This window comes from Pleurodeles waltl, chromosome 7 (assembly GCF_031143425.1).
Source record: "Pleurodeles waltl isolate 20211129_DDA chromosome 7, aPleWal1.hap1.20221129, whole genome shotgun sequence".
NCBI classification, from domain to species: domain Eukaryota; kingdom Metazoa; phylum Chordata; class Amphibia; order Caudata; family Salamandridae; genus Pleurodeles; species Pleurodeles waltl.
Genome location: NC_090446.1, coordinates 74983281 through 75005769, shown reverse-complemented (window position 1 = coordinate 75005769; position 22489 = coordinate 74983281). Strand labels below are relative to the sequence as shown.

At 44.1% G+C, this 22489-nt stretch overlaps 1 protein-coding gene across 2 annotated transcripts in view; it reads right to left on the bottom strand.

The window, feature by feature from the left end:
* Window positions 1-212: 212 nt before the first annotated feature.
* LOC138303669 (epidermal differentiation-specific protein-like) overlaps window positions 213-22489 on the bottom strand; it is a 32262-nt gene continuing 9985 nt past the window's right edge. Inside the window, exon 3 of one of the 2 annotated variants that reach the window (XM_069242978.1) lies at window positions 213-4187. In XM_069242978.1, the coding sequence (XP_069099079.1) occupies window positions 3137-4144 (1008 nt within the window). In that variant the 5' untranslated portion in view covers window positions 4145-4187 and the 3' untranslated portion in view covers window positions 213-3136. The remainder of the gene's footprint in view (window positions 4188-22489) is intronic. The other variant, XM_069242979.1, reaches the window with a different exon arrangement.

Here is a 22489-nt window from a genome sequence, read left to right as displayed (position 1 = left end):
ATATAACTATAACAGCGTATGTGGGAAAGGTGTTTTGGGGACACATCTTTTACCTTCTCATAGACTGCAGTTGTCTCTTGGATGCTTCAGTCACTGTGAGGTAGCAAGATTCAGTGCTCCTCAAACCATCCTTTCTAGCACATATCAGTGTTGTGATGTTTGCAGTGAAGGCTTCCAATGCGAATGAAAAATGACACATACACACCAAACGTGTGTATATCTGAGGTTTATTTAGTCATAAGGCATAACAAAATTAATCGTACAGGAAACCAAATCCTGAATGGTGACTTACTTTGCTTACTGGAGTAAAACACCGAGCCAAAATTAATTTTAAGTTACTACATTAGTTGTCTTTCCTAACTTTACCTTAATCGTAGGATGTTTAGAAATCAGTGAATTGGCTAGATTTAAGATGAGAACATAGACACTCTCCATGTACCAGCCGCAGCTGCAATACATAACGAAAGTAAACATTGAAGAAGGAAAACAGATAAGGAATATCAAATTCAGTACTGACAGGAGAGCTGCAATTAAATATATTGGAATTAATGGATACTGCAGCACAATGATGATGTAACTGAAGCCTGCACCTTTAGTTGGTTCACTCGTTGGACCCTTGTGCATAAATGTGTGATCTTCATTGTGTCTTTGTATTTACAATTACGAACATAAATGCTGGAAAGAAGCAAATGTTTTTCAGTGTTCGATGTCTGGCCATTATTGCCCCAGAATCAAATATTGGCAGCTCTAGGCCCAGATTTATACTGTGTTTGCGCTGAATTAGCGTCATTTATTTTACGCTAATTCAGCGCAAACCTAACTCCATATTTATATTTTGATGCTAGACTAGTCTAACGTCAAAATACTGAAGTTAAAGTCATTGTTTGCTAGAAGGAAACTACCTTGCATCAATGAGGTGCAAGGTAGGCGTTCCTGGGTAAAAAATGACTCCAAGGCCCTATCGCCTTATTTATCCTCCCATGCAAAAATGGTGCACGGGAGGGAGGCAGGCATAAATAATGGCGCTAAGCTTGCTAAGCGTCATTATTTAAAGCCTTGGTCAGGGCAGGCATTAGGGGACCTGTGGGCCTATTTCCATGGTGGAACACTATGGAATAAGCCCACAGGCGCACTCCCCAGCCCTAGGGACACCCTCCCACCCACACCAGAGGGACAGCAGAGGATGGGGGACCCCATCCCAGGTAAGTATAGGTAAGTAGTGTTCAATTTTTGTAAGTGCCATTGGGAGCCCTGAAGTAGGCCCCCCTAGATGGCACCGGGTGCAATTGCATTGCCCAGGGGACCCTTGTACCCTGTGCTGGCCACTGGGGTGGTGGGCATGACTCCTGTCCTTCCTAAGACAGGAGTCATGTGGTATGGTAGGTTTTGCGTTGAGAAATGACGCTAGGCTGGTTAGAGTCTTTTTTTTTTACTCTAACCAGCCCAATGTCATTTTTTAGGGTGAAACCCCCTTGCCCCATACCGCCACTCCCACCCGTTTAATGTTATTTTCCTTGACGTTAGTCCACCCTTAGCGCCGGCTTGCGCTATTCCTTAAATATGGTGCCTAGCTGGTGCTCTGGAATGGTGCTAGCCGGCGGTAAACGTTTTCACGCAAAACTGCGTCTAGTGTCTTAGCCATTGCCAACTCTTCAACGTATAAACCATTTTAGACATCTGACCTGTTTCATCAGTTATGAAAAACTGGCAGAATGCAGTGGGTCAATACTTGTCATAAATGAGGCTTGTGCCCTGCGAACACCTGTAGGCAGCAGTGCTTAATTTGTGCTTGTGGTTTCCGGTTTGGGACACCAGCACTTATTTTTGAGGGCCAGCACTTATTTTTCTGCCTCAAGCATTTACTGTGAGCAAAAGACACATGGGAAAGACGGAGGAAGAGAAAAATGAAAAAGCATCAAAATGAGAGAAAGCAGAAAGCTGCAAGAGTGAGCTGAAGGGAGTGGCTGTAAATGTATTGAAGAGGCCTGAGGTGGCTTTAGGATTACGCTGCCTCACTATTTTGTTTGCACAATTATTTGCAGCACCTGTGTGTTTAAGAGGAGAACTCAGCACCAGCACATTTTTATTTACAAATTAAGCACTGGGCAGTGATTAATTCGAGCCAGCCTACGTCTGTTGGGCCCACTGGCACTCATTTTTGGGAACTGGCAGTTATTTTCCCTCATTGGACACTTCCTGAGGGAAAAGCACACAAAAGGGAAAGTCAGAGGAAGAGAAAGACAGAAAACAGTCACAAGGAGAGAAAGCAGGGACCTGGCTGAGTTTATATGATTATATGATGATGTTAGCACAGACGTATTAACTCAGAGCTGGGCGTCAGTATTTTGGGTACAGTACAGCTTTAGCTTTGGCCAGCGCTAAATTTGTAAATAAAAACGTGTCGGTGCACAAAGCTCTCCACTGAAACACACGGCTGCTGCATTTAAATGTGCGAGCACTGAATACCGAGGCAGCCTAATCCGAAAGTCATCTCGGGCCTCTTTAATCCATTTAAAGTCACTCCCTGCCCCTTCAGCTCACTGTTGCAGCTTTCTGCTTTCTCCCTTTGTGACGCTTTTTTGTTTTCCACTTCCTCCGTCTTTCCCCTATGTGTCTCTAGCTCGCAGTAAATGCTTGAGACTGAAACATAAGTGCCGGTCCTCAAAGATAAGTGATGGTGCCCTGTACCAGAAACCACCGGCTCAGATTACACACTGGCTGTGCTTATGCAGGGTACAGTCACACATTGGTACTTCTGTGAAACTCAGTGGTTCATTGGAGTATGGCACTGGCTCTTTGCTTTGAGGAAACAATATGAACACTATGCAGCAATGATAGCAAGTACCAAGTCCAAAAATGGCTTTGTTTGAGATTCTAGTTTGGCTTTATAACTCATCCATACACTACAGGAAGAACACATTTGATGGTTTGAAATAAAATGTGGGTCACAGAGTAACTGTCTCATGTCTAAGATTCATTTTTTAAGAAAAGATATGGGAAAATAGAAGCTATAAATGAAAGGACACTTCTTGGGCATCTCAGCTTTAAGGAAAACAGAATCTCAACAACCATAAGAATAGTCAACCAATGTTGAGATATGCCCAATAGGTAGAAGAAAGTGTGGATCCCACTAAGACTAAACTATGGAATGAGACTGAACATCAGTGTAGGTTTGTGTAGCAGACTCACATCTGTATGTTCCAGTTTCAGTCACAGTTTTACCACCCTGGAAAATTTTCAGCTCCACTGGCACTGAAATTGTAACCTCCTTGCACATAAAATTGACAGTCAACTTTGACCGTGGTGGGGCCTTCACTGGAATGCTCAACTCAGCCTTTTGCCTTGTGGTTAAAGACTGAGTCTCACCTTTCTTCACTATGAATGTGTTGGACACCTCTGTGTTAATACTGACCACTCCTTTCAAGGTAAATGAGGTTCCCACCTTGATTGACGTCTGATTGCTGAATTCAAAGCTATGGGAGACATATTTTTTAAACTCTTTGGTGGAAGTGGCGGTGAACTGCTGCTCAATGCTTGTGTTGTTGGTGTAAAAATACTGATCTATCTGAATGTTCCTTTCATTCTCTACCTTTTTCCTGTCCCACAGAATTGTGGCAAGGACACTGAACTTCCCTGGGCGCAGAGGGCGCACATGGGAGACTTTGTCGTTGAAACCAATATTTCTGTAATTTGCCAAGTGTTCACCAGCCCTGGCTACAAGGCACCATCCACCTCTGTTTATATGCTCGTACAGAGCCCATGCTCCTCTCTGAACTTTGTGGGAGGATATATTATCGTGCATGTCCCCAAAGGTTAGATTAGTCTCTTGAGTCAGCACTAAGGCCTTACCCCCTGCATTTGCATGCTCGTAGACTGTAATCTGTGGATTGCTCAGATCATCAGTGATCATCTTAAGAGAAGATACCTTATCATTCATGCTAAGCCCTGAGTATTCTCCCTCCTCCAAGGGAATGCACCATCCCTGATAGTCTTTATGCTCGTACAGGATCCAGGGCTGCCCGGTGATCTTCACTGAGGAGATGCTGTCATTGAAGCTTTCATTTACAAGATTTGGAACATCTGCAGTAAAGGTCCTATGGAGTCCTTGGAAGTAGGCATGTTCATAGACAGTGATTGTGTTCATGGTTGTAAGCTTCAGCGTTTCCAATATGTTCCCTTATTTAAACCTATGACATAAAAACAACAGCCACTCAGTGGGGAAACTTCAAGTACGATTTTGTATAAATTCACAACACTGATTATTCTCACAAAGAAGAACTTATATCACTAAGAACGATACATTCTGCTGTCTGTGTTTGCAAAATGTTTTTCAGATTGAGAACTTTGTTTCCAGGTGATTTAGAGGCACCAGTGATTAATCAGTTTGCTACTGCATGTTTTCAGGGTTAACTGTATAAATCAGAAGGTGCCCATGAGGAATAGTATGAGGAAGACACTGGAAGACGTAGAGTTTGTGTGGAAAGATTGCATCAGTCACTTATAATACAAATAAAATAAGAGTCATTAGCAATTTCTACTGCAGGAAATGCCATCTTATAAAATGCATACAACACAAGGGTTTCAACTTAAAAATAAAATTGCTCCATGTTTTCTTCTTTCTCATTTAATGTAAGCTGAGTTTGAAGCACTGATGTAGGTAGTTTTATGGTACTCAATAAAACTTTGTGAGATGGAATGAGAACGAATATTCCATTCCAATCTTAAAGTATAGAAGCAATCTCTGTTTAGCAGAAAAGAATAATGGATCTAGGTCACATGCAGAGGAGAATCTATCCAAAGCAAGAATTAAGCCTGATTCAAGTATGTTAGCCCAATGTTATCTGGTGTTCAGTCCAACCAAAATTGTGTTTCAGAAAGTGGAGGGATGCCAGACCTGAGGGAAACACTAATTTCCCTTTAGATGTGTATTGGCAGAGGTCACTGGTGCAGTACAGTCTGGCATCTGTCATTTTTGACCACTGTGGTATTTATTTCTGCTAAGGAGACTGGCAACCTGGGCCCTAACATGCGCACAAGTTATTTTAGTATGTTGTTCCATGAGCAGAGTGCTTGCCTCTGTTGTGGATGATGTGTCACCCTAAGTGTTATTCTACATAGAGAGAGACTAACATTTCCGCTATCAGACAACTGTGTCTCACAGCACCCAAATGTTTTAATGATCTTATGGCTTTTTTCCCTGTAACTTTAGAGGAAACATGTTTATTGGCCCTCCTGGTGAATCTATGAGTGATTATGCAAACGTCTCACTTCATTCAAAGCGTTAAATGTACATGTACAGTGGGACTGGTGGATCGGGTATCAAACTTTGGGGCACTCCATTTGTATGCTTAGCCCTATGTTGGTGGTTTGTTATTTCAGGTAGTAAGAGTCCATTTCTCCTTTGAACTTTCATCTACCATGAATGTAAATGAGTTGCTCATTGCTCTGATCTTCTTCTCTACATTACTTATGTATCAGGTCCAGTTTGTCTGGTTTGAGTCAACAAATAATAGAAATAAGAAGCCAGAAAAGCTTTCTTTACTGCAGGTCAGCCTGTTACTTCCCAGAAGCAATCATTGGACCAAAGAAGATTTCAAAGAGGCATCCACTTTCTCTCACCTGAGATAAAAGGATGTGGTCTGTGTTCATCCTGCACATTCTGTGTTTGTTTCGGGATCATAGGCTGCAGCACCACACTCTGATTGGCTGAGACCTTAATTGAATGAATCCACATGCCTTACTGTTGTAAAACTCTATCTACAGGCCTCAATGAATTATTTGCACATTAGCTTCACAAGTGGGCTGTTTGTATTGTGATCAAGGCCTGTTTCACTCTGCTTGGAACTATGTACTCTTTTGCTTCCACTGGTTCACAAGCCTTGCTGTTAGACCTGGCATCCTTGGCGAAGTCTCCCCTGTCTTTCTCTGTCTCTGCTTCCCATATTTTGACTGTGTGCTGAACTCTGTTTTTGCTAGTTTTGGTACTCTGTGCACTTTACCACTGCCGACCAGTGCTAAAGTGCAAGTGCTCTCTGTGTAAATTGTATGTATAATTATCTTTATCATGATTGGCATATTTGTTTTACTAGTAAGTTATTAGTAAAGTGCACCAGAGGTGTACAGGGCCTGTAAATGATACTAGCGGGCCTGCAGCAATGATTGTGCCACCCACATGAATAGCTCTGTAAACATGGCTCCGACTTGCCACTGCAGTGTCTGTGTGTGCAGTTTTAACCAGCCAATTCGACCTGGCAAGTGAACACACTTGCCAAGCCCAAACCATCCCTTTTTATATATGTAAGGCACCCCTAAAGTAGGCTGTAGGTAGCCTCATGGCGGGGAACAGTGAATGTTAAAGGAGGGACATGTACTGATGTGTTTTACATGTCCTAACAATGAACTACTGCCAAACTTGGATTTCACTGTTGCAAGGCCTATCCCTCTCATAGGTTAACATGGGGGCTGCCTTTAAATAGCTTTTAAGTGCTGTTTCCCTTTGGGAGCAGATAGAGATGTGGAGATTGGGGTCCCTGAAATCACAATTTAAAAATATATCTTTAAGCAAAGTTGGTTTTTAAATTGTCTGTTTGAAAAGGCCACTTTTAGAAAGTTGGAATTTTCTTGCTTACACCATTCTGTGACTCTGCTTGCTTGTGTATTCCCTGTCTGGGTCAAACTGGCAATTGGGCTATTTGTGAATTACCACTAGACAGTAACACAGAGGGAGCTGGAGTGTAGCTTGCATATCCTGATGGGCCATCTGGGCTAGAGTAGAAGGAGAAGTGGTCACTTACACCTGAATGGCTGTGCTTGCCCTCACACAATGCAGTCTACAACCCCCTGGTGTGAGTCGGAAGCCGGGACTGGGCAAGGGAGGATCTTGTGAACAACAGAGACTTTCCTTTGAAGTTTGCCTACTTCAAAGGCAGAAAGGAGTACAAGTAGTGGACCCAAAACCCAAGATTTTCAGATTACTTCTAGAACCAATAGGAACCTTTGACAAGGAGAAGATCTGAAGATCTGGAGGAGGATTACTGCCCCTTTACTGTGGCTTTGCTGGGTTTGCCTGCAGTTGCTGCTTCTGACTGAAAGAGGACAAAGACTGTACTTTGTGGTAAATTCCTGCTTGTGAACTGTCTCCAAGGACTTGGACTGAGCTTGCCTACTGTTTTCAAGTCTCAGGGCCATAAAAGACTTCCTCTGCCAGCATCTGGACTCTCTGCTGACTCCTCCCCTATGAAGTGGTGCCCTACCCAGTCCTTGGGCCCTTGAAAGGTGAACTGGTAGAACAAGGACTGAAATCCAGGTGCAGGAAGCAGTGTGGAGAAAATTTAGACACAACACCTGCTTGCAGCTACTAAAATCTTTGCAAACCCCCAAACAGTGTAGTTATCCATCACGTGTGACCGTATTTCTCAAGCATCGTCACTGGGCATCAAAATCAATGTGAACCTGCGCCGAGCCGATGTGCCCAGTCCAGAAATCGATGCATCACTCTCTTGCGGGAGAGAAAAACTACGCATCACCTACCTAACCAGAGAAGAAACGACACACGGCCTCACTCACAAGTAAGGAATCAACACATTGCTGGCTTTTCCGGCACACGCTTGCCGGTGTGGCTTAATTTTATGATGCAAACCAGGTACTTTGTGTAACAACAATGTTTCCATTATTTTCTACGGAATAAGACTCTTTTTACTTCAAAAGTCATAACTTGATTTGTGTATGTTGAATGTTTGTCGTTTTGGCCTTGTATGATTTAGATAAATGTTGCTTCTGTTTCTAAACTGGTGTGCTGTCCATTGTGTAGTGTTTTCACTGTATTACTGTGTGTGTTGTTACAAATCCTTTACACATTACCTTTGAGATAAGCTTGACTGCTTGTGCCAGGCTACCAAGGGGATGACAAGGGATTGTCTTAGGAGTGTAACTCCCTTACTTTGAGGGTCCCAGCTTGAACAGAATGCAAACTGACTGCCAACCAGAGACCCCATTTCTAACATTTCCTGAAATCCTAATCCGAGGACATATCATTCTCCTGATCCCCTGGTCACCGTACTGGCTTGCCCTTGAAATCTTCTATCAACCGTGTTAGACTTTTCATCCTTGGCGTGGTCTCCCTTAACTTTTTGCCTCTGTTTCCCAGGTTTTTGATGTGTACTGGACTCTGTTTTTGCTGTTTTTGTTACTCTGGGCACCTTCCCACTGCTATCCAGTGCTAACGTGCAAGTGCTCCTTTGTAAAATGTATGTGTAATTGGATTTCCCTGATTGGCATATTTGTGTTACTAGGAAGTCCCTAGTACAGTGCACTAGAGGTGCCTAGGGCCTGCAAATCAAATTCTACTAGTGGGCCTGCAGCACTGGTTGTGCCACCCACATTAGTGGCCCTGTAAACATAGCTCAGACCTGCCACTGCAGTGTCTGTGTGTGCAGTTTTTTCAACTGCCAATTCAACTGGGCAATTGTACACACTTGCCAGGCCCAAACCTTCCCTTTTCTTACATGTAAGACACCCCTAAGGTAGGCCCTAGATATCCCCATGGGCAGGGCTCAGTGTATGTTTAAGTTAGGACATATACTAATGTGTTTTATATGTCCTGACAGTGAAATACTGCCAAATTTGTTTTTCACTGTTGCAAGGCCTATCTCTCTCATAGGTTAACATGGGGTTTGCCTTTAAATATGATTAAAGTGTAAATTCCTTTTCGGAGCAGATAGACATGAGGAGTTTGGGGTCTCTGAGCTCACAATTTAAAAATACGTCTTTTAGTAAAGTTAGTTTTGAGACTGTGTGTTTGAAAATGCCACTTTTAGAAAGTGGGCACGTTCTTGCTTAAACTATTCTGTGACTCTGCCTGTTTGTGGATTCCCTGTCTGGTTCAGTTTGACTGTTGGGCTGTTTGCACCTCTCTCTAAACAGTGACACGAAGGGAGCTCGGGTGTAGCCTGCATATCCTGATGAGCCATCTGTGCTAGGAGGGAGGGGAGGAGTGGTCACTTACACCAGAAAGGGCTGTGCCTGCCCTCACACCATGCAGTCTCCAATACCCCTGGTGTGTGTCTGGGGCCTGGCCTGAGCAAGACGGGATTTCACAAACAAGAGAGACTTTCCTTTGAAGTAGGCCAACTTCAAAGGCCAAAATGGGTATAAGAAGAGCACCCAAAACCACAGACTTTCGATCACTTCTGGACATCAAGAGGTACCTCTGCCTGAGAAGAGCAGAAGAACTGAGGAAAAGTGCTGCCGTGCCTGTGACTGTGCTTTGTGGGGCTATCCTGCAGTTGCTGCTTCTGCCTGTACAAGGTGACAAAGACTGGACTTTGTTGTGCATTCCTGCTTGTGAAGAAATTTCCAAGGGCTTGTCCTGAGCTTGCCTCCTGTTGTTGAAGTCTCACGGCCATCAAAGACTTCTCCTGTCAGCACCTGGACTCTCTGCTGAGACTCCTGCCTTGTCAAGTAGTGCCCTATCCAGTTCCTGGGGCCTTGAACGGTGAAGCTGGCAGACCAAGACTGAAACTTCACGCACCGGCCGCCATGCGGGGAGAATTTCAACGCACCTTCCGAGATGCGGCCGAAAATCAACGCACTGCTGGCTTCGCGGCAGAAATCAATGATCCACCGGCATCGCGGCTGGAAGATTGACGCACGCAGCTGGAGAAATGACGCACCACATCCGCTGACAGAGGCTGATAATGTTGCAACCCACAAAGCACGGTTTTGCTGATACCGTGTGGCAGGATTTTCAACGCAAACCTTGCTGGGCACGGAAAAACAATGCAAAGCCTGCCCGGACCCGAGTGCCTGCCCAGATCGATGCATCGCTCTCCTGGGGAGAGGAAAAACGATGTACGTTGACCTGACCGGAGAAGGAGAAACGACGCACGGTCTCGCTCGCGGGTGAGAAATCAACACATCGCTAACCTTTTTCGACGCACACTCGCCTGTGCTTGTTATTTTGACGCTACCCAGGTACTTTTCAACGCTAACAGTGTTTTTACTGGTTACTAAAGGATTTAAGACTCTTTTGCTTTTAAAATTAATAACTTGACTTGTGTATGTTGGATTTTTGTTGTTTTGGTCTTGTTCTGTTTAGATAAATATTTCTTATTTTTCTAAACCTGTGTGGTGTCATTTTGTAGTGTTTTCACTGAGTTACTGTGTGTGTTGGTACAAATACTTTACACCTAGACTCTGAAGTTAAGCCTGCCTACTTGTGCCAAGCTACCAAGGGAGTGAGTGGGGGTTAACTGAGGGTGATTCTCTTTTACCCTGACTAGAGTGAGGGTCCTTGCTTGGACAGGGGGTAACCTGACTGCCAATCAAAGACCCAATTTCTAACAAACCCTAAAATCAAGTCCTATCTCTTGCAGTCTACAAGCATTCACTGTTGAAAAGGAAAGGGAGAAAAAACATTTTCTAAACCACAGCCAGAGAGCAGAGCCCATCATTGGCCCTGAGGAGCACACAGGCTTGAGAAAATTGCCATTTTTTATTGTATTAGCATGCCGTATAGGTTAATTTTGTTTAGTAATACTGCACAGGTAATTTTTTTATAATTAACACCTGTGGGTTATACTAGGGCTACTTCTAGTTTTGAGAAGATGTGCCTTCCAGTATGCTACATATACCTCTACTGGGTGGACCTCACAGATGCTATGAGATTGGTAGGTTGGGGAAGGTGCACCTTCCAATGAGTTGCCACACATGGCTGGACTTCCTTGACACTTAATAATAAGTAGTTTTGCTGAACTGTGCCTTTCAGTGTGTTGTGCGATCATACTTCCTCTTGCAACATCCTTTCCTCTTAGAGTTGGCTCTTTCTGCAGGGTTATCTTCAAACATTTTGATTTCACCATCCTGTTTTGTGATCCCGTTTTCGTTGCACTGTTAAGTGTATGTGCTCTCTGCTTTAAACATTTTAAAATTGGCTTATACCCAACTGGCACATTTACTTTATGCATAAGTCCCTAGTAAAGTGGTAGTACTTGTACATAGGGGCTGTAAATTAATTTTTACTCATGGGCCTGGGAACTAATTGTGCCACCCACTTAAGTCGCCCTTTTAAACACGTCTTGACCTTCCAGTGCAGTCTGTGTGTGCAGTTTTAAACTGCCCTCCCTACCTGGCAAAATAAACCCTTTGCCAGACCTAAACCTTCCTTTTTAGCAAATATATATCATACCTAGGGTAGCCCCTAAACAGCCCATAGGGCAGGTTGTAGTTTTATTTAAAGTTGGACATGTTATTTTAAGTTTCACATGTCCTGGTAATGAAAAACACTTAGGCCCATATTTATACTTTTTTTAGCGCCGCCTTTGCGTCATTTGTTAAGGCAAAAGCAGCACAAACTTACAAAACATTTTGTAAGTTTGAGACAATTTTGCATCAAAAAATGATGCAAATGCGGCGCTAAATAAGTATAAATATGGGCCTTAATTTCATTTTTCACTATTTCGAGGCCTACCTCTGTCATAGGAAACAAAGAGCAAAAAACTAGCATAAAACGAGCAAAAAGGTAGAAACAGAAGAAAGAAATGAGCAGAAAGGCAGAAACATGTGGCAAGAAATGGAGAGAGAGGCACAAAATGGAGGGCAAGAAATGGACAGAGAGGCATAAGACAGAGGGCAAGAAATGAGGAGAAAAGCAAAAACAGAGGGCAAGAAACAAGCATAAAACAAGCAGAAAGGCACAAACAGGGAGAAGAAACGAACAATAAGGCACAAACAGAGGGCAAGAAACAAGCAGAAAACGGGCAGAGAGAGAGATACACACAGAGGCAAAGAAACGGGCAAAGAGGCACAAACAGAGGGCAAGAAACTAGCAGGAAATGGGCAGGGAGGCACAGACCGAGGGCAGGAAACAAAGAGGCACAAACAGAGGGCCAGAAATGAGCAAAAACAGCCACAGTTGCACAAACAGAAGGCAAGAAATGATCAGAAAGGCAGAAACAGAGGGCAAGAAATGGGCAGAGAATCACAGTGCAAAAACAGAAAGAGGGCCACAAGCACAGGGCAAGAAACGATTTAAAAAGGCAGAAATAGAGGGTAAAAAACAAAACAGTGTTAGGTGCTTATAGGGGCTTGGCTGCAGGGTCTGGCTGCAGGTCAGGACCAGTGGCCATCCTCAGCTACGCATTGCCAAAGGCTGTGCATGGCATAGGGTTGTGTGGTTATATGGGGCCAACCACTGATGCACACAGCCAAAGGTGGTGGTTGGATTAATGTATAGTAATTAAAATTACTTTAGATTTAAAAAAACATAGAAATTCACTGGAAAAAAACAAAGGTAACAGGAACCTTATAGTTAGGAAACAACATTTTGGAAAACATAGAATTTACTTGTACTAAACCATAGAAATTTGCTGTTATGAGTTAGAATTATTTCAAGTAACTATAACTTGCTCCCTAAGATAATTATAACACGTGCCCTCCCATGCACTGTTAATGACCCCAGATATTGTAGCACTAATGACACGTTCTGCAGCATCATTAAAAATATACATGAAACATTAGCAGTCAAAATATTGAACAAACAATTATGCATGGCAGGGGCACGAGTTATAATTACCTTTGGGACTTGGCCCATCTGGGGGCTTAAAAGAAATGAAGCATGGGTGCCTGCGCTTCCTTTATTTTAAAATTTTCACCGGATCCCCTGTGCATCCGGGCAAAAATTAAAAAAAACAAAAAAAGCTTTTCAGCCCTGCAGGGGACCCCACCACCAGAGCTAAGAAGTCAGGGTATCTGTACTCAGCTCCCTTTTCTTTTTTAAGTTGCGCTTAGACATCTTGCATGTGCTCTCTACAAGTCCTGTTGGAGTGAGTAAAGGACTTTGCTCCTGCCTACTGCTGCCTGCCGCTTACCAGAGGTTGAAGCAGTGTTGCTCTACTTTGCTGCCTCCTAACTGGTTTGGCAGCTGATATGTCACTTCCTGTTCTTGGCTGAAGAGCACTAGCCAAGTAAAGTTTAATTACGCATGGATTGTTTTTCTGTTGTTTGGGCTGAATATTGTTGCCAGTAAGCACTTGTGTTCATGCACGTTTGTTTTCCGCGTTTGCCCTTCACTTGTTCCTTACTTAACATAATCAGTAAATACATGTAGTTGTGTCTTGTGTGTGTGTGTGTTTTGTACATTTGTATATTTTTTTGTTACTTTATATAGCATGAAATCGACCCAGGTAGTGAATCCTCAACAGTGGCACTTCCTGCACAGAGGGAGAGAGGATATCACAATATTCACTGCACTTGAGGAAGCTCACCCCATAATGCTTCGAAGGGCATTCCTTTTACAACACTTTTTGCCTATAACTCAGTCTGTGGCGGTCCTAGGACAATGAGACCATCACCAAAACACTCAGAATGGTGTGCTCTCTCGGCCCAGGTCTTCTGGGTCACACTAGGTTAGAGGGGGCCTCTGCATGACTAATAATTGGAGCACTCCTCTTAAGAGAGTGAAGAAAGTGCCTGAGAAGAGCATCATTTGGTCTTCTATGCGTAGTCTTTTTTCTAGCACCAATGACGATGTGTCAAGGGGATTTTCATTTTCTCCTAGTACACAAGTGCCGTTTCTGTATACTGAACATCCCCCCCCGCCCCCCCCCCACCGCCGTGGTCTGTTCGCACCCAAGTTCCAGCAAACGGATGCTTGACGTGTGCGGTCTCTACTCTTAAAATAGGCGCCGATAAATCCTAGAAATTTACATTCATGAATTCCATGTTCCGGTCTAGTTTTGTAGCTGTTAGTGTTGTAAAACTATGTAGCACTCTCAGGGTGTCTGTTTATTATTGGGGGTGCTGAACGCTGTGCGAGACCAGGTAAGCGCTATGTTTGAGAGTGTTCGGTGTGGTGCGTGAAAAGTTCTGCACCAGCATTGAGAATGGCAGTAGCTGATACCCACATGCCTTTAGACACAGTTTATCACATGGTCCAGAGCCTGTTGCCGCCCATCTTCATTACCATCGAGCAGCCTCACCTCTTCCTTGGACTTCTCCCTACCCATCAACCCTTCCCCATCCATCATTTATTTTGTTTCTTTTAAAAGCAAATGCTGCCTCACCATGACTAATATTTTGTAACTTCACTCCCTAATTACATGTTCTGTCAAGCAAATTGGCAGCAGTAGTTCCCTATCATAAGCATAAATAAGAAACGTTTTTTCGCAAAGGTTACTCATGGAAAAATTTAACAAAAATAACTGTGACGTGCCGTCAATACACTACTAGTAATTTAAAAATTAGCTTCGTTTTTACGCGTATTGAAGGGAAATTATTATGCCCATATTAGATTTGACAAAAGAAGCTCTATTTTACCAGTGCGATCTCATGCCAATTTCTTCTGCAACGCAGCGGCTTCTCTATCTCATGGTTGCACGTACACTATTTTTGCTATTAATTAATTTTCTCAGACCATTAGATTAATCTTCTGCAGACACCTCCAAAAAGGGAAGACCAAGCCAGTTTCTGATGATTATAAATGTTGGCATGTGACACCAATGGGATTCAGAAACAAGTTTCAAATTCTAAATGAAGTCACTAGAACATGTATCTCTGTTGCCCTGGTCTGACCACATTGCTTTAACTGCTATAATCAAAAGAATCAACTGTGTCATAATGTACAGGAGCTTATTGTGTCAATCTGCTGCAATTGTTGAGCTGTATAAAATAAACTTTGAGCGTTGTATTTTAATATGCTATCATTTTGATCACCAATATTATCTGGAAATGTGTCCTAAAACACCCAATTGTCAATCATTCCTATTAATACTGGTTTAGATGTGATTATGCCCTCTTGGGGCTGACTATAGCGTTACATGACCATGTTTCTTCAAAATGGTCTGTAAGGGCTGTTCGCACCATTACAGTCTAATGCCAAGTGTGTGAAGGAATGCACAAACACAGTTTATTTCTGATAAAGGCTTAATGTGCTGCATGGCTAAATATTCCAACCATTTGTCTGTGGACGTGGTACTTCTCCAGCCATGTCTGGGTTTGGGGGATATTCTAAGCTTTTGATGTCAGAAGAACTTTTGGCAGAGTTCTGTGACACTGTACTCTGAGTGCCTTTGACTCTACAGGGACTTCTAGCTACAACCAGTGGTACTGCACCTTCTGCTGTTGACTCTACAGGGACATCTAGCCATGACCAGTGGTACTGCACCTTATGCTGTTGACTGTACTGGGACATCTAGTAACGACCAATGGCACTGCAACTTCTGCTGTTGATTGTACGGGGACATCTAGTAACTAACTGCGCCACTGCACCCTTGTGCTACTGACTCCACAGTTACATAAAAGGCCTGCTAGGCCTGTAAATGTATTATACATTATGTCCTCAAGGGGCTAATTATATGGTTACACTGAAATGTTCTTTACGATTCTTTTTTCATGTCATTATGCCCTCTAAGGGCTGACTATATGGTTACATGACCATGTTTCTTCAAAATACTATTTTTAATGTGGTGCTCCTTAGGGGCTGTTTGGACCATTACAGTCTAATGCCAAGTGTATGAAGGAATGCACAAAGGCAGTGTATTTCTGATAAAGATTTAGGGCCAGATGTAGCAAACGTTTGCGACTCGCAAACGGGCCGATTCGCAATTTGCGACAGCGCAAAATCGGAAATGGGATGCAAAAAGCCCATTTCCGACTCGCAAAAAGCGATGGGACCCGTTTGCGAGTCGCATCCGTTGCGACCCGCAAATTGCGAGTCGCAATTTGCGAGTCGCAACCCATATGCAATTGCAACTCGCAAATTGCGACTAGTCGCAAAAAGTCCAGTTTGCATGTCGCATTTACCACTAACTCAGAGCAGGTGGTAACCATTACCAAAGTATAAAAGGAGACCCAGAAGGCATCTGGGTTACTCAAGATGGCGGACATATACCTGATAGCAGTGAGGAGGAGAGTCTACGCAGCCCAGCAGAGGAGGAGGAGGGGCCACAGACAGGAGAAGATATATAGAACCAGGCAGACACTTTTCCAGCAAACTGAAGAGGAGATCTATGATAAATACCGCCTTAGCAGCGCAGCCATTCTAGAATTAATAGAATTACTTAAACCACAGCTAGAACACAAGACTCTGCGTGGCTGCGCCATCCCTACGCATGTGCAAGTACTATGCGCACTGCACCTCTTGGCCTCAGGGAGCTATCAGGGGGTCATTGCCGTGGCAGGTGGGTTATCCCAAAGTGCAGTGTCAAGGTTCCTCAGGGCATTCCTAGATGCCTTAGTAGCGCACAGGTCTCAGTTCATATACTTACCAAGGAATGAGGCAGAAATCAACAGCACCAAGCTGGACTTTTACCGCATTGCCCACTTCCCCCATGTCATTGGATGTGTAGATGGGACACACATTCAAACATGCCCCCCTGCTAATCTGGAACATATTTTCCGCAACAGAAAGTGTACCCACTCACTCAACATACAGGTTGTTTGTGATGCCCATTACGTCATCACGGACATCGTAGCTAAGTTTCCAGGCAGTACCCATGACTCATACATTTTTAGACATAGTGGGATACATCAACGCCTGGAACGTGGGGAATTTGGAGACGGATACCTCCTAGGTAGAGCCACAGACACTTGCAGACATACACACAAGTCACTGTGCACGACTATCTGGACTTACTAACAGTGTACTTTTGTGCCCAACAGGTGACAGTGCATATGCTCTAAGGCCTTGGATCATGACTCCGTTTTTAACACCAAGTAATGAATCTGAGAGGCAATACAACAGTGCGCATAAGAGGACCAGGAACCTGATCGAGCGCACCTTCGGACTCTTGAAGGCAAGATTCAGATGCCTCCACCGCAGTGGAGGCGCCCTCCAATACACACCCATTACCGCCTTCAAAATTGTGGTCGCATGCGCCATCCTCCACAACATAGCCACCCGACGTGGGCTACCTCTCACCCCTGCAGACCCAGATCCTGATGAGGAAGAGCAAGAACAACCACACCGCCATCATGGGGATAGGAGTCTAGCTAATCAAGGCAGACTGAGACGGGAACACATTGCAACGCAATATTGTGAACGGTACGTGTAAACTCCCACCATACTCACCCATTAAGCAAACACTCCTTTTGTTAAGTGGAAGAAAAATAACTGTTTTAATAATGTAATGAATGAACTATATACAAGATGAAATTGTCCATGGGCAGGGAAATGCCAACCAGTCATGTGGCACATTAACGCCATGTGCCACTTTTATTTCTCCGGGCTGTTCTCTAACATCTCCTGCCCCTCCTGCCAGCCTGGCTGCACCCTGCTGCGTCCATGGTGCTCTGCCTCCCACTCCTTAGCACCCTACTGTCAGTGGCAGATACACTGCTCACTGTGGAGCCCTCCTCACTATCTTGGGGTGTTTCCCCGGTGGCCCTCGACATCTCCCGTGTCTCCATTGTTCTATTATATGTGTGAGACGTCCCAGGCCCCTGGCAACATCCCCAGCAAAATGGCCCATCTCTATTTGCAGGCCAACTGTCCTCCTCGACAGGCCTGTTGTGTTGATGGCTAGCCTGCCGATCGATGTGGCCATCCTGTCCAGTCTTAGCATAATCTGGCGATCTCTGCGCCGCCCAGCCTCTGCCTGGCCCAGCAGTCCGGCCGCCAGTTCCCTGATGGCAAAGGCAATGTCCCCAGTGTTCTGGCACATCAGGTCCATGCGTCTGTTGAGGTGCTGCATGCTTGCATGGTTGTGTCTAACAAAGCGGTGCAGCACCCCACTAATCCTGCCCAATATTGTGTTCTGCAGGCGCTGACCCCGCAGCAGATGTGCCTCACTGCTGGTTGGAGGAAGTATCCGGGATCCAGATGCTCTTGCCCTGCGACGCCTGCGCAGTGGTGGCTGCCCTGTGCTCCCACCTGTATCCTCCCTGGCTGTTGCTGGGGCAGCTCCTGGCGTTGTTGTTGCAGCAGGCGTTACCACTGCAGGGATGCTGCTGACTGTGCAAGTGGGGGTGCTGGAGGGTCCTGGGGTGTCCTCCTGGGCCTGGGTGCTTGGGGTGTTGGGGGTGTCTTGCTGGAGACCTGTGGAACATGGGGAACACACTGTCAGTGTCTAGTATCTATTGCACAATTGCTAATAAACATTTGCCTATGACCTGCCTATTTGACTACATTTCCCAAAATGCATCATTCTGGCTTTTTCTACCCTGAAATGGAGCTAATTTGGTTGTGCATGCACCTGTGTACATGGTGGGTGTGGTATGACATTGCTAGGGGTACAGGCCTATCACATGGTACTCACCGGTTGATGTGCTGGGCTCTGAGGTGTCCAGGTCCCCAAATCCACACACTGCCTCCGCCTCAAATGTGTCCTCAATCCTTTCTTCAAGGGGTGTGGGTGGTGGCACAGATGATGGTCCCCCTCCAGTGCCTCTCATCTCCCGGAGCCTTTCTGCCACCCTCTCCTTGGTCCAGGAGCGGAGGTCATACCACCTCTTCCTTATGTCCTCAATTGTCCTGTGGCTGACACCCAGGGAATTTATTTTTTCTTGCATTTCCTGCCAGATTTTCTTGTTGGTGGCCTCAGGAACAGTAAGGGCTGCTCTCCCAAAGAGCTCATCATGGTGCTGACAACATTCCTTGGTCAGCACCTCAAGCTCCCTCTCAGAAAATTTCATTTTCCTTTTTCGTGGGGTTCCCTCCATGGCTGCTGCTGCTTGTTCAGTGTGAAGACTGGCAGTTATAAAAGGGTGTGGTCCAGCCTCCTCCCAGGTGTATTTGTAAACTTCCTGGCTGTGATGTCATCATCATGTGCCAGGAAGTGTTTCCAGAGTGTTCTGGTGTGCTTTCTGAAGTGTTCTGCTGCACCTGCAAGCAATTTTGAAGGAAGTCGCAATTAGCGACAACCACTCGCTAATTGCGAGTTCGTTTTTTGCACACTCGCAAACAGCGACCTCGCTATCTGCGGACTCGCACACAGCGTTGCGAGTCCGGCTGCGAGTCGCAATATCGAACCGGTTAATTTCCTGGCATACTAAATTGCGACTCGCATTTTGCGAGTCGCATCGACTTGCAAAATGCGAGTCGCAATTATTATTTTTGCTACATCTGGCCCTTAATGTGCTGCTTGGCTAAATAGTTATGAGGTGAGATTGTCATATAACGTCAACAGCTATAACTCTTGCTAATGCGAGACCTATTGAATTGCAAATTCCTTTTTTATATATTTTTTCCTAGGACTCGGCTGCCAACATTTCCTTGTTGAAGTGTTGACCGTCAATCAGATCTCAGCATGAGTTCGGGAGGGATAGAGAATCCTTCACATACCTAGATTTACAAATTCAGATTTCCTTAAATTTCTCAAAAACTACTGAATGGATTTACACCAAATAACAAAATGGGCTGGACCAAGAGCTAACTTTCTGCCAAATTTTGGTAATTCTGGCCAGTGGTTTTTGCACTATCATTGTTCAATGTTTCCTATGGAAATTAACATTGGAAACACTCTGAATTTCACCCCCATTTATCTGAACACCCGCTTGACAGATCAAATATTGCAGGCAGCAGCTCACATGACTGTCTACTTTTTTGGGAACATTTCATGAGGTTTCGTCAAGCGGTGACAAAGTTATAGGCAGGCAAAAAAGCGGCTTTTTCTATAGAAAATTAGGCCCTAACTATAACTACCTAGCGTTGACTGCCACAACGTAATGTGTATTTGTAAAGCACACTTAACCCGTAGGTATCTAGACACTGAATAACAGATGTTTATTGTTACCCAAATCAATGGTACTCATTTCATCGACCTCAGAATTTTGGATGAAAGGCTGAATGGACCTGCTGGGATTTGAACCATGAGGTTGAACACAGGTTCCTACAATGCATGCCTTGGTCCACTAATCCACTAGACCCGGCCTGTTTTATATATATATACTCGGTAACTGTGCTTTGAATTCACCTACTAAGGTTTTTAAATGTGCTTTAATGTGTGTTTGGCTGCAGCAACTTACTAAGGCAGAAATGATTGTCTACTAAAGATGTACTATAAATGTGCAGGACTACCACTACCAGGATGCATTGTGAAAATCACCAGAGCATTTAATCAAGTAATCAGGTGCCTCCAATCATTTGCTCAACCCAAGCATTTGGCCTGTGGCCAAGGACGAGATGTCTGAAACACGTAAGGCCTGGAAAATGTGTAAAGAATTCTATGAATGTTACTGGCCTTGCTGCTTTCCAAAATAAACTGCAACCTGTTGAGAGTGTGCTATGTGTATATCTATATATATGTATATGTATATGTATATGTATATATATATATATATATATGTATATGTATATGTATATATATATATATGTATATGTATATGTATATATATATATATATATATATATATGTATATGTATATATATATATATGCATATATATATATATATGTGTATATGTGTGTGTATATATATATATATATATATATATATATATATATATATATATATATATATATATATATATATATATATTGGACCCCAGACACAACTATTTATTACACCTCTCAACCTGTGAAAGAATCAGTAGGACTGCTGTGCTGCTTTATTGTAGGAATGGCTGCTGCTCAGCTGCGCTGCTACTCTGCTGCCCTGTTGTAAAAGTGTGAAGTACTGGACCGGCATCTTGAACCTAGGACCACCAGAGTGATTCCAGGAGCTGATTGGCTGGCCTACTAATGAAAGCCTCGGAGACAAAAAGCTCCAAATCGCTTGAACTCTGCACCTAGGCTTGACCTGCCATGAGTCCTGCCCCCCAAGTGGTGCACACCTACTCATTCACCCTTGGAAGTGGGCCTGGAAGTGGTCTACCAGCCTATCTGTTGTCCCCATTAAAACTGACATGAAGCAACGGGAAGCCCTCACAAAGCCCCCCTGCACAGATGGAAAGCTCATCTGAATCAACACTGAGCAATAAAATGGCATGCAAATCCTCACCATACAGCTTCATCTGAACTGACTCACAGCAACACAAAGCCCTGTCAAGCTTCACTGCAGGCTCACTGGAATCGCAAAGCCTTGCTGTACAGCTTCATCAGCACTGATGCCAAACCGTGAGAAGTCTCACAAAGCAACGCTGCATGTACCTCGCACCAAGGACATAAAGGACTGTGTTGAGCACATTGCCTCTAAGTTAAGTCTTGATTAGTTTGTGAGTGAATGAATGAATGAATAAATGAATGAATGGCTTTTATGTAACGTTCAGCTACGCAGAGTGTCCCAACGCTTATCATCCAGAGAAGGTGAAGAGGCGGCAGGTTTTATCAGATATCCCTTAGTTCCTATATTTGAACAAATAATGTTTCAGCGCTGTGCCAAGATATGAGGGTTCAGCACAGGTTAATTTGGAGTTTGCTGGTATTTCACCCCACCATGAATTGTGGTTGCTCCTTGAGTAGGATTTCAATCCCTTCAGTCAGTAAACCCATTTCCTATGCTTCCTCTTGTGCCTTTTGTTCCTCATTATGAGTAGTTGAGTTGTGGGTTGATGGGGTAGTGAACCACAAAAAATAACTAAATTTACCTGGGCTTACCAGTGGGCAGCTTGGCACAAAAAGCAGTCAAAATTGCTTGAGAAGCAATGTGTAAAGTATATATGCAGCACACAAACAGCAATAAAGTTAAAACACAACACAAGAAAAATATCAAACCAGTTTAGAAAAATACAGTAAATCATAATAATTTATAGTGAAAACAAGCGACTAAATGATCAAAGCACCAACCACAGACATCTTGTTGCGCAATCCGTGCCAAAGATGAAAAATATGGTTGACTGCAATGGAGCGTGGTTTGGGTACAAGATGTAGATTGGGCCCAGTCAGTCAAAAATGATCTCAGGAGGTAATTAAGGGGGGTAAGGGTGTAGGAGGTGCCAAGAAGGGAGCATTGTCAGATAGCCTTGGGCCCAATTTGGGGAGATTTCTACATTCAGACTTAGGGCCTGCTTTAGAGTTTGGCAGACGGTTACTCTGTCACAAACGTGATGGATATCCAGCTGGCTGTATTACAATGTCCAAGGGACATAATGGAATTGTAAAATGGCGGAGGTGACATCCATCATGTTTGTGACAGAATAACCCCACCTGACAAACTCTAAGTCAGTATCTAAGACTCTCAAAATGAGGTTGAGAAACCCCAGTGGGACAAGGCAGAGGGCTGTAGCCGATGACAGTTTCATGAGGCGGATACCTCTTTGGAGAAGGACCACCGAAAAGTATTAACTGCTGTGGAGAAGAAAATTGTGGGGAAGCTGTTTTTGGCCAAAAAATGTTCTAAATCCTCAGGTTTGAGATTTGGCCATCTGGGTACCTTTAGCACCAGAACAAAGGGTCCATGTTTGGTGGGTCACCTCTTTGGGGTTTGCGACTCTGACTCAGACTGGGGCCAGGTGTGGGTTTAAGATGATGGAAGCCTTTTGATTTTCTATGGCTCTGAACAAGAGGCTAGCAAGCCAAGTCTGGTAATCCTAGGTTCAGGTGAAGATGCAGATGCAGA